Genomic DNA, 12499 nt, shown 5'->3' with positions numbered 1-12499 from the left:
GAGCGTGTGAACTTTCCCCAGGGGATGAGGGCTGGGGGGCTGGGTTGGCTGCCGGGGCAGTGTGCCAGCACACAAGCATGACTGAGCAAGTACATGTACTAGAGGGCATGGCTGGCCCCCTTATTCCTGCCACCGGTGGGTGTTAACGGGACTATCTCTTCCTACGGCCCTCAACCCCCGGCTTCCCTGCATCCTGTGCTGATGCAGGTAATCGGATATTCCTCTTTTCCTGTGACCCCTAAACTGTCTTCTAGCCCTCCTTTAGCTGGTTCCTACCATGTGATTCCGTCTTTCCTCCCCCCACCTTCTCTGTCTCTTCTCATCCCAGGAGGGAGGAGTAGGAGAAGCACAGCCCCGGGGGTGGAAGGGGCCAAAGTCTCAGTGCCTCCCAGCCCAGGGCATTCAGGGGTCAGGCACGCACCTGCTAGACAGTTTGCTTCTAACTCTGACTCTGCAGGTTTTTTTTTTTTTTTTTCTTTCTAGGGAGCAAAAAAAATGGAACATTCCCAGGCCAGGGGTCGAACAGGAGCTGGAGCTGTTGGTCTATGCTCAGGATCCGAGCCTGAGTCTGCAACCTACACTGAAGGTCACGGCAACACTGGATCCCCGACCCACTGAGTGAGGCCGGGGATTGAACCCGCATCCTCATGGATACTAGTCGGGTTTGTTACCACTGAGTCATAACAGGAACTCCTGTTCTTGATTTCTTTGTCTGTAAAATGGGGGATAAGAGTACTTATTTCTAGAAAGTCACTGGGAGCATCGAGTGCGTTAATATATGAGAGTTTAGGAGAGTGCCTGGCATCAAATCACTCAGGACTGGCTCTGGGGCTGGGTTCCACCCTCCTTTCCCTTCTCCATCCCCTCCACCAGCCCTGGGGCTTGAAGGAAGCAGAGCAGCAAAGAAAGGCCAGGAAGTGAAGTGCGGAGGATTAGGGGAGCGAGCGGGCTGAATCTCCAGTTGCAGAGCTGGAAGTGGCAAACTGGACCCTGCTGGAATCCAGAGGAGCAGGGAGCAGCGTCCCGTTGTCACAGAGGCTCTTTCTTCTCTTCCTTTGTTGCCAGAACTTCCCATCCGCTTTCACAGAGGGGGAGGAGCCTGAAACAAAGCCTCTGATTGGCTGCTTTCATTTTAGTCCCTTGTCGATTTCCAGCCTGATGGGGAAGGGGAGGAGTGTAAGGGATTTCAAACCCAGAAATATTTAGATAGGTTAGGGAAGGAGAGAGGGAAGAAGGAGGAAAGGGGAGACTCGGGAGGAGGCTGACGTAAGAGATTCTTCTCCAGTTGCCTCGGATGGTTTGTAAAGTCCTGGGGGTTGAGGGCGGGAACCAGACCCTATGCCCTTTTGGGCTGGCAGCTGACTGATGTGGAGTGGTTGTTACATTTGAGACGAGAGAGACAAAGGGAGACGCTGCACACGACAGACCTTTTAATGATGTGGTCTTCGCGGGTCTCTTCGGAGAGGGGGACCCAGAGAAGGGGACCCCTGATCCACAGCCCCAACGCTTGGGCTACCATCCTCCCTTCTCCCTTCTCTTGTGAGTGGCCCAGGACCTGTGGGACTCTCACTTCCTCTAGGGTGCTGCAAGGCTCCCTTTCCGTGCTCAGAGTCCATTCTTCTCTTATGCTGAGGCTTGGAGTGGGACCATCTGTTTCTGCTGCTCCTGCTGCTGCTTCTGCCTCCTCCTTTGTCTTTTCCTCCTGGGGGCAGGGCGGGGGGCGGGGGCGGGGGGGGGCAGGAGAGTGGTTCCTTGGGTATGTAGCCTCCGGGCCAGAGCTGGGAACTGGGGGCTCCCAGGATGCTCTTCATTCAGCGGTGCCCAGCTACCAGCTCTCTGTCCCAAGCATCCACCACTCCCTGGAGCCACAAGCCCCAGGAAGAACTCCAGGAGACACTTAGCCCATTGGGGAAACAGGGACAAAGAGCGCTGGCCCCGGGGGAGGAGGTCTGGGTTTGCGTTTCAGTGCCACCCCAGCCAGGATGTGTGACCGCGGGGCGGGGGGGGGGGGGCGGCATGTCCCTGCCCCTCTCCGGGTGGGGGCCCACCTGCTTTCCACGTCCTGCACTGTGTCTGGCAGTGGCTGGCCCAGGGTCTCCGGCAGGAGGGCAGTGGCAGCGCTGGCAGCCACAGGGACAGCGCCGTAGATGAAGAGAGGCATGGAGGGGTAGAGCTCGGCGGTCATGCTCACCAGCGGGCTCACGATGCTGCCCACTCGGGCCAGAGTGCTGCCCATTCCCAAGCCTGTCTGCCTGTGGGCCCGGGGCGGGGGCGGGGGGGTCTGTTAGTGTTCTGGCCTGAATGCTGAGGTTCCAGCTAAAGTGAGGACCAGGGCATTTCAGGCCCAGGAGACGGCCTGGTGCCTGCTCTGTTCCCTATTTGCCTAGCTAACCAATCTGGCACTTGTTTCGGATTTTTTTTTTTTTTTTTTTTTTTTTTTTTTTTTTTTAAAGGTTGGGAAGGGCTCTGGCCAGTTAATCAGGACATTGAATTTTGCCTCTGCCCTGAACTTGCCATGTGACCTTGGGGAAGTCTCTGTTTCTCCCTGGACCTCACTGTCCTGAAACATCAATTAGACCATCGAGTTTGGCCAATTGATCTCATGTTACCTGGGGGATTTAATTTGCAGTTGCCCCAACCCCACACAGACCTATTGGATTAGAACCCCTAGGGGAAGGAGTTGGAAATGTGCATTTTAAGCAATGTCGAGAACATTCTTTATGAGAGCAGAGGTAAAAGACTATGACTGGAGAGATAAACTGCTTGGATTCCAAGCCAAGATTTCTGACATATAAGCTGTGTGACCTTGGGCAAGTTACTTAACCTCTCTGTGGCTTAGTTTTCTCATTTGGAAAATGGGAATTATCATAGTACCTGCCTTACAAGTTTGTTTTGAGGACCAAATGAGTTGATATTTGGTCAATGGTTGGCAGTGCCTGGCACACAGCACTACTTTATGCTGTTGTTCTTTGAGCTGAAATCTCATGAAGCTACAGGGCACTAACCATGACCCCTTGGGGTTCTCATTCTGAGCAGCGGAAGGTAGCCTGGCATTTCTTTCACATCTCATATGAATACTGGATCTTTTTTTTTTTTTTTTTCTATTTTGGTTGCACCTGAGGAATATATAAGTTCCTGGGCCAAGGTTCGAATCTGAGCCACAGCTGGGACTTATGCCACAGCTGAGGCAATGCCGGATCCTTAACTCACTGTGCTGGGCTGGGGATCGAACCTGTACCTCTGTGTCAACCCGAGCTGCTGCAGTTGGATTCTTAGCCCACTGTGCTGCAGCAGGAACTCCTCCTGCATCCCGTTCTTAACATAGGTTTCTTGTGTCTTAATGCAAAAATGCCCCTCCCCCAACGCTAGCACTCGAAAAAGCTGTATGATATTTATCCATACAACTACCAGTACCACCGTTATTAAGTGTGGCTCTTGTGATAAAAAATTACTTTTGGAGTTCCTATCGTGGCCCAGTGGAAACAAATCTGACTAGCATCCATAAAGGCGCAGGTTTGATCCCTGGTCTTACTCAGTCGGTTGAAATCCAGTATTGCCATGAGCTGTGGTGTAGGTCGAAGATGCAGCTTGGATCTGACGTTGCGGTGGCTCTGGTGTAGGCCAGCGGCTACAGCTCTGATTTGACCCCTAGCCTGGGAACCTCCATATGCTTCGGGGGCAGCCCTAGAAAGACAAAAAGAAAAAAACAAAAAACAAAAAACTGCTTTCACGTTTGTGGTCTTCAGTTTCAGACATACCACTTGGTTTAAAGATGGAATTTAGATTCAGTGGCAGCTTCTAACTTGTGCTTTGGAGATCAAGGGGAGACTTCAATTACTTGCCTCGGAAATGTGTCTCCTTGGCTCCCTACCCTGCCCCAGGGTGGCTTTGGAGAACTTTTCTTCAGGTCACATAAGGGGTGGCCTATGTGTGTACCGAGTGGCTGTTGTAGACCTTTCCCTGCTGGGTGCTGGTGGGGGGCTGAGCCACACTGGGCTGTGCTCTGGGGTCCAATCTGGGTGTAGGGGGAATGTTTTGGCCCCAAAGCCCCTCCCATTAATTCCCACTCACCGGATCATTGTGGGGTACAGCTCCCCAGTGTAGAGGAAGATGCAGTTGAAGGAGGCAGCCAGGCAGCCCTTCCCCAGCACAGCAAGGGCGGTTCGGACAACGGACTGATCTAGAGAGGAAGGAGGGAGGGGTCAGCGGGATGCGGGGAGGGAAGGCTGAGAAGTCGGGTCACGTCTGGGGATGCGGCTGACGACAGGGACCAAGAGGCTCGTGGGTGCTCACCCTGGGGTACCACCCCATTGATCAGGATGCAGATGCCTGCCAGCAGCAGTGAGGCCATCTGGGCAGGCCGGCGGCCCATGGTGTTGATGACAAGGAAGCCCACAAGCTTGCAGGCAGGTCCACAGCACCAAAGATCACCTGGATTAGGTAAATGCTGACCCCAAAACCCTGGAGGTCCATGACCAGCCCGTAGTAGGCAAAGCTAGTGGCAAACCTAGTGGGGAGGGATGAGGGGTATGGAGTTTGTTAGGGAGGTTAAAGGGTGAAAATACTTATCCATACGGGGGTGAGCTGCACGGGATGCCCTGCTTGAGGCTCTGGCATCTGCCTGGGCTCTTGTTTCTTCTGGCAGTGTACACTCTTAGTTTTGGGCTAGTCCTCCAAACCCCCAAATTTCCCAGTCTCCTGATAGCATCCCACTGTATCAGGGAATGTTCACTGAGTGGCTAAGTAGGATTTACATAGTTTTTCTCTATTGAGATGGGAAGGCAGGTGGATCTCCAAGTCACATCTTTAGGGCCAAGGGGTTCGGAGAGGCCAGAGTTCTCCAGGACCTGCCTGTGGTTCTGGGATGGGTGTCGTGCTTCTTGAGATGTCAAGAGCCCAGAAAAAAATAACACTCTGGGTATCGAATAGGCCCCGCAACCTGGGGTGAATCCCAAGTTAGAAGCAAAGAGTTCCCTGGGAGGAGTGTGGCTTGCGACCGTGTTTCTCTTCCCTGTCGTGGGGCTGCTGTGGGGATGGGCTGGGGAGGGTGGCATGTAAGAAGGGTGGGGGGGAATGTTGGGATGGGAAAGGAGGAGTTTGGGCTGATCTCAACTTTGACCATCGTGTGCTTCAGAGAGGAGCTTTAGGCATCGTATTCCCTGTGCCGGTGTTTCTGGCAGGCACCACAGGACCAGTAAACTCTCTGAATGTCTTGCAAGCCAGTATGGGCTCTGCCGGCATGACAGAATTCTGTCGACTCTGGGGCCCACCAATCCGGATGAGGTGTTTCCAGATTGGAACAGAGCTGATACAAGGAGAAGAATGTGGAGAGACAGATGCCCAGCTTGGGGACCGGAAGTGAAGCGAGGCTTCAGGTCATCTGACTCTTTAAAGACCTTCTCTGGGGAAGGACTCTTGCCCCTCACAGCTGTTCTGCTGACTTCCTCCCCCTTGTCTGGCTTCTTCCACCCACTCCGTCTACTCTCTCCCCAAGCAGCCTTTTGCCTCTAGGTCTGTCTGTCTGGGCCTACCACAGCAAGGAGAGGCAGAGGAAGAGGCGGCGAAGGACAGGACAGCGCAGCAGCTCCATGGCCGAGGCCTGGCCCTTGTCCATGGTCAGCTCCTTGTTCAGGCTGGCCCGGAGCACCTGCCGGGATGGACAGGGCTCAGGGCTTGTCCTCCCCCAGCGGAGCCCCTCCCTCAGAGAAGTCCTCTGCGTCCTAGTTTAAGGATGGAGCCCTGCTGGGGTGTCCCCCGGGGGTCCCGGGGGTCTCACCTCCATACTTAGACTGGCCCCCTCTTCCCGCTTCCCATTGATCCAGGCCACTCTCTGCAGGGCCTTCAGGGTGAGGTCCAGCCTCCCAGAGGAGGAGTACCAGCGGGCCGATTCGATGAAGAACCTGGGAGCAGGAGTGCGCATGGTGTGGCTTCCATTCCAGTCCTTTGGGCTGGGGGTAGGGTATGGACTTCCCAGAAGCCAGCAGGGGGATTTTTCCCCAGGACTTGGCCACATCCCCTCTCCCTGGGACCACAAAGCAGTGCCTGGCTTGGTGATGGTTACTCGCCATCACAGGAGCTCAGCTCTTGGGTGCTGGGCAATGGGAGCAGGGCAGGCAGGCTGGAGAACTGGGGGAAGCTGGAGAACTGGACACCCTGGGGGAAATCCTTCCACCTCATTCCGTGTCCCTGGCCTGGGTCTGACCCTCTCAGGTTCTGTGGGGTGGGGCTGCGGTGAGATCTGGGGGAAGGCCCTCGCATCCCTCTGGGCCCCACGCACCAGGAGTAGATGAAGAAGGCAAAAAAGGGCACGGAGACGAGCATCTGCAGGTGGCGCCAGCGGGGCACAGCGTAGGCCACACCAGCCAGGAGGAACTGGCCCAGGCTGTAGACGTAGCCTATCAGGGTGCCCACGCAGGCCCGCGTGTGGATGGGCATCCACTCCACATCTGCAAAGAGGGTTAGAACAGAGGGGTACAATGGACTGGGTGCCGGGTGGGTGGAGACCCCCGGGCAGGCCAAGACCCCGCTCTCCATCCAAACCTGGTCCCAAGGCTCAGGGGAAGATGCATCGAGTGAGGTTGGATGTTACGGTAGGAGGAGCAGGGGGCTGGGGGCGGAGGCGGTGACGAGGAGGGAGCTCTGGAGTCCCCAGGAGTTGTCCCCCGTCCACTCCCCTGCTGTGAGTTTTTGCTTCTCCCCAACCTACTGTCCTGGCCAGGTCCTTTTTTCCCTTCGGAGCATCTCTGACCACTCCAGTTCATCCTCAGCAGCGGCTGCTCCTCTGCTCTTCCTCAGCCTGGGCTGGATTCCAGCCCCAGTGGCCAGAGCAGCTCAGAGGAGGCAGTGGCCTTCCTCGGTCCTGGCGAGTGGAAGTGGGGGGTGGGACCACCTCTCTGCCGACGTCTGCCGAGGCCCAGCTGCCTTCCTTGTGGGCTCCTCATTCAGTAGCTGGGGCAGCAGCTTGAAAACTCAGACTGGGCTTTGGGGCTCGGTTCTCTAGCAGTCCCGCCCCAGCCCTGGTCCTGTCTGGTTAATTCCTTTAACCCAGGGAATCTTAAATCCCTGGATGCCCCTCTGGGCTTGAGGAATGACCTTGGATAACTCCTTTCTCTTCTGCCGAGTCTCAGGTTCTGGAGAAACAGGGGAGGGGGGACCTAGCAGAGGATTCACTTACGGTGCGTGGACAGGCCATGCTCAGCCCATAAAAGTGTTCGGTTTACATAATGCTGGCTTGGCCTGTGCTAAAAACAGGGCATTAACTGCAAACAGTAAAAACTGGGATGTTGGAAGTTCCTGTTGTGGCTCAGCAGGAACAGCCCGACTAGTATCCATGAGGATGCGGGTTCGATCCCTGGCCTCGCTCCGTGGGTTAAGGATCCGGCATTGCCATGAGCTGTGGTGTAGGTCGCAGATGCGGCTCAGATCTGGCATGGCTGTGGCTGTGGCCCGCACCTGTACCTTCGATTCAGCTCCTAAGCTGGGAACTTCCATATGCCATGGGTGTGGCCCTGAAAATAATAAAAAAAAAAAATTGGTATGTCTTAGGAGTTCTCTTGTGGCTCATTGGGTTAAGGATCCGGCAGTCACTGCTGCTGCTCAGGTCGCTGCTGTGGCATGGGGTCTATTCCCTGGCCCAGGAACTTTCACATGCCATGGATGTGGCCACAAAGAAAAAAAACTGGGATGTTTTTACATGAATGAAAAGGAGGAGGGAGACCTGACAGCCTGAGACTTTTTGCCTGGAGTAGCTGAGTGGCTGTGGCCCCCTCTGGATGGCTGTAACTCTCCTTTGAAGACAATTCTCGCCACTCCCTAATGCCTCCTGTCTGCTCTCAGGCGTTTATGGGAACTCCCGGGCCCTAACAGTGGAGTGTGCAATCCCACGTCTAAATGAGAAGTCAGGAAAAAGGCTGTGATGGGGGCTGGAAGGGCAGACCCAAAGGACAGGCCGAGCGCAGGGAGGGTGGGCTGGGAGAGGAGGCTGCAAAGGGGCTGTGGGGTGGGGTGGTAGCCGCGAGTGGGTAGTGACCCGCCCTGCCCTCCGGGCCTCCCTCACTCAGTGTCATGCAGCTGAGGGAGATGCCAGCCAACGACATGCCGGAGAGGAGCCGGAAGGCACAGTAGACGGGGAAGTTGGGGGCGAAGGCAGCGCAAGTTCCTGACACAGCCGTCTGCAGGTAGTTCAAGATCAGCACCTTCCGGCGGCCCAGCCTGTCGGGGGAGGGACGCCCTGCAGGGGCCAGGCTCTCGGGGGAGAGGGCGAGGCCCTGGGGCGGGGGTCTTGATGGCTGCAGGTTCTCAAACCAGCCCCAGCTGGTGATGCCAGCCTCCCTGAGCCCAGCCGAGGAGCTCCCAGTCCCAGCCCGGCTCCTTGGCCCTGCCCAGGACTGACCTGTCTGCCAGGTACCCGAATATCATGGCTCCGAGAAGCACCCCCACCATGTACAGGGACTGGGCCAGCTGGCGTAAGGCCCTGCGAGAGCACACGAGGTCCCACTGCAGCATGGAGTGGGGGCAAGTGTCAGGCCGACGTGAGCCTGGCTGCAGGGCAGCCCCTTCCCCTCCTTCGGGCTGGCCCTCTGAGGCCTGTGTCACCCTCTTCCCCGACACGTCTCTTTGGTCCCAGGGGCCGAGAGACTTTTCTTGACCCTGAAACTCCCACATCCCCCTTTTCTGCAAAGGACCCCATCTTGAGGCCCTTTCTCCATTTTCCCATCTTGGCCTCTGGAGAGCCAAGACTGGTGTGTGTGTGTGTGTGTGTGTGTGTGTGTGTGTGTGTCAGAGGGCAAGGCACAGCCTGGATGGTGCCTGGGGGGGCCCAGGGGTCCTCACCTCAGTCACGATGGTGGAAGGGAAGGTGCCGGGGTCATAGATCCAGCCATTGGTACAGGGCTCCGTGGTCCCCGTGCCGTTGGTCCCTGTGCCATTGGGAAAGGGCGGCCCCCGCTGGGGGGACGTGAAGCGGAGACAGGATGCAGGCCGCCCCTGGCCGTCCCGGGGCAGCCAGGCCTCCAGCTCCGTGTCCCTGCTGAGGTTGGTGTCAGCAGGTGGGCGGCAGTGGTGGGCGGGGATGGCGGCCGTGAAGTTCTGCAGGGTGTTGTGGGAGGCCATGAGGAGCAGGGGGAGAACCACCAGAGTGACCTGGATCTGCTGGAAGCGGCCGACTCCCCCCACCTGCAGCAGGAGGTCATTGAAGGCCATGGGGCCAGGCCTGGCCGAGCGGCTGGGGGCGGAGGGCATCCAGTCCCAGGCTCTCCGTCCGTGTGTGTCTGTGGGTCTGTCTGCCCGCTGCCCTTTGCTGGAGGAGAGGGGCTGCCGTTGCTTCCGCGACCGAGTTGTTCCTGGATCTGAAGCTGGGCTGGCTCTGTGGGGGGACAGCGCGGGCCAGGCGGCCCCTCCTTCCTCCTCTCCCCGGGTTCTGGCCCTCCCTTTCTTTGCAGCCTCTCCTCACTTGGTGGTGGGGTTTGCTCAGCTTTCAGGGTCTGTCACAGCCCTGACCCCTACATGGGCAGTATTTAATCCTTGGCCTGGAGGGAAGGAGTTAAAGTGTGACTTGGTATCAGAAGGATTAACCCTCTGAGTATCCCTCTACCTGTGGAATTTCTCCAAGTGGGTATAAAGGGCAGGAGAGGGTGGACAGAAGTGGGGGTGGTGGGAGGGGATGTGCCCGAGGGTCCACCTGGGCATCTGGGGGCAGAAGCGGGGGCCCCATTTATTTTCCTTTTAATGAAGAGTCTGGGCTCTGGGAAGTTGCTGGCCTCTTGTGGGGCTTCTATCCCTTTTAGTGGACAGGATCCAAATGGACTGTCTTTGGGAGGGGTTACCAGGGAAAATTCAGGATGGCCATTGGATTTTTCAGATCCACAAAGACAAATTTGTTGTTTAATATAAGTATGTCCCTAATAGTAAATGGGATGTAATTATACTAAAAAACATTCATTGATGTGAAATCAAAGTTAACTGGGAATCTTTTTTTTTTTTTTTTTGGCTCTTTAGGGCCACACTGCCAGCATTTGGAAGTTCCCAGGCTAAGGGATGAATCGGAGCTGCAGCTGCCAGCCCACGCTGGGATCCGGGCTGCGTCTTTGACCTACACCACAGCTCAAGGCAACGCCAGATCCTTAACCCACTGAGCAAGGCCAGGGATCCAACCTGTGTCCTCATAGATACTAGTCGGGCAGGTTACTGCTGAGCCACAATGGGAACTCCATACCCTGCATTCTTATTTGTGCATGCTTATTTGTGCATTCTTATTTGTATCTTCTTCCACGTCAACAATCTCAAGTCTTTTTCCTGGAGGCTAAGAATCTTCTTATCGCTTAGCTGATTTTCTGGGGGTTTTCCTTTCTCCCTCATCTGAGTTATAGTTCTCTGTCTTTTCATTTTTATAGGATTTTGGTGTGGTGACCTTTTTTGCAGATGATAGAGTTGTAGCCTCTCTTTCTTCTGGTGTCTGCCCCCCTTGTGGCTGAAGTCGGTATGGGGAGCTCGCTGTAGGCTTCCCGATGGGAAGGGCTGATGCCTGCCCCCTGGTAGGTGGAGCCGATTCTAATCCCTCTGGTGGGTGGGGCTTAGTCTCTGGGTGGGATTAGAGGCGGCTGTGTGCCTGAGGGGTCTTTAGGTAGCCTGTTTACTGAGGGCTGGGGCTGTGATCCCACCTGGGTTGTTGTTTGCCCTGGGGCTTCTCAGTGCTGATGGGTGGAGCCAAGTTTTCCCGAAATGGCCACCTCCAGAGAAAAGCAGGCTGCTGAAGATTCCCGAGAGCTTTGCCTTCAATGTCCTTCCCTCATAACAAGCCACATTCACCCCTGTTTTCCCAGGAGGTCCTCCGAGAACTGCAGTCAGGTTTGACTCAGATTCCTATGGAGACTTTGCTTTGCCCTGGGACCCAGTGCATGTAAGTCCGTGTGGCCTTTTAAGAAGGGGGTCTCCGTTTCCCCCAGTCCTGGGGAGCTCCTGCACACAAGCCCCACTGGCCTTCAGTGCCAGATGCTCCAGGGGCTTTTTCTCCCAGTGCCAGGTCTCCCACGTGAGGGTTTGATGTGGGGCTCAGAACGCTCACTCCTGTAGGTGAGTCTCTGTGAACCAGTTACTTTCCAGCCTGTGGGGCTTCCCACCCGGGAGGTCTGGGGTTGTTTATATCAGGAAATCGCCCCTCCTACCTCTTGATGTGGCCTCCTCTTTGTCTTCTGGAGTAGGATATCTTTTTTAAGGTTTCCGGTCCATTTGGGTGGAGAGTGCTCAGCCTTTAGTTGTGAATTTTGTTGTTTTTAGGAGAGAAGTTGAGCTCAAGTCCTTCTATTCCGCCATCTTAATCCGCTCTCTCCAGGGACCATTCTTCTTGCAAAATATCTAGAGCTTGTTCTGCCAGTTCCCAGTGGCTGATATTTGTCTTCGCCTTGCGGAGCCCTCATTTGTTAAAATTGGCCACCTTGGTCTTCGGTCTTCTGGAGACAGCTTACATCTTATAGGACCATGGCTTTGTGCAATTAGCGACAGTAGATGTCAGAGGCCGCTTTTGAGGCAGCGGGACCTACGATCAGCATCATACATGATGCAGATTGATTCTTCCAAGTCTTAGCTTTTGTCTTCTTGCTTATTCTGATTCAGACCCCCCCCCATTTTTGCTTTTTTTGCTTTTTTTCAGGGCCTCACTCTGAACATATGGAGGTTCGCAGGCTAGGGGTCAAATCGGATCTGCAGACACCGGCCTATGCCAGAGCCACAGCAACGCGGGATCCGAGCCGCGTCTGTAACCTACACCACAGCTCATGGCAACGCCAGATCCTTAACCCACTGAGCAAGGCCAGGGATCGAACCCGCACCCTCATGGTTCCTAGTCAGATTCATTAACCACTGAACCATGACAGGAACTCCGCAACTTCTCTTGTAAGGTGTCAAGATCCTCTGTCATCATCACGCAGTGACACAAACTACTCTTTTGTGCATTAAGTTGGGAGAGGGTTTGTTGTCTATCGAGGTCCTGGGGTGCATGAAGTCTTAGACTGGTTCAGACTTATTCTGTCTAACTTCAAATCCAAGTTCTTATTGCTACTCTAGAGGTGTGGACTGTCCAGCTAAAGAGGTCTTGGAGACTCTGTGTCCTCCTATGTACAGAAGAGCACAGGAGAGGCCCAGAGAAGGTTATGGCTCAGCCCAGCCTCCCTCCTCTCACCCAGTGTTGGTTCTGGGCTGGGACCCAGTGGGTTTCCAGATGCCTGACAACATTTTCCATGCCAAGGTATATAAGAGCCTGGTGGCCTGTGAGGACAGCTGGACAAACAGCTTGGGGGTTCTGGGGTCAGTCTCCTGCCAGGACCTGAGGCCCTCATGGGGGAGTGGGTGGAGGGCTGAGGGCAGTGGGGGAGATGGGGGGGCCCCTGCAAGCTCTCTCCTTTTCTGAGCGTGTGTCCAATCCTTCCTGGAAGAAGAGCTCCCTTCCCAGTGCCTGACCAGTGCCAAGCCAGGCTCACTCTGGAAAAGGCTCAGTGGGAAACTC

The 12499-nt window shown here is 55.5% G+C and overlaps 1 protein-coding gene across 1 annotated transcript; it reads right to left on the bottom strand.

The window, feature by feature from the left end:
- On the bottom strand, positions 1624-9201 carry SLC22A6 (solute carrier family 22 member 6). Its single transcript, NM_001001261.1, is given in 11 exon segments — positions 1624-1702; positions 2049-2252; positions 4072-4180; positions 4294-4402; positions 4405-4507; positions 5532-5647; positions 5777-5900; positions 6278-6446; positions 8057-8211; positions 8393-8496; positions 8833-9201. Coding segments are annotated over 11 exon segments (1641 nt in total).

This window comes from Sus scrofa, chromosome 2, assembly GCF_000003025.6.
Source record: "Sus scrofa isolate TJ Tabasco breed Duroc chromosome 2, Sscrofa11.1, whole genome shotgun sequence".
NCBI lineage: Eukaryota > Metazoa > Chordata > Mammalia > Artiodactyla > Suidae > Sus > Sus scrofa.
Note: the sequence above shows the minus strand (reverse complement) of the source record. Positions and strands in the feature narration are given on the sequence as shown.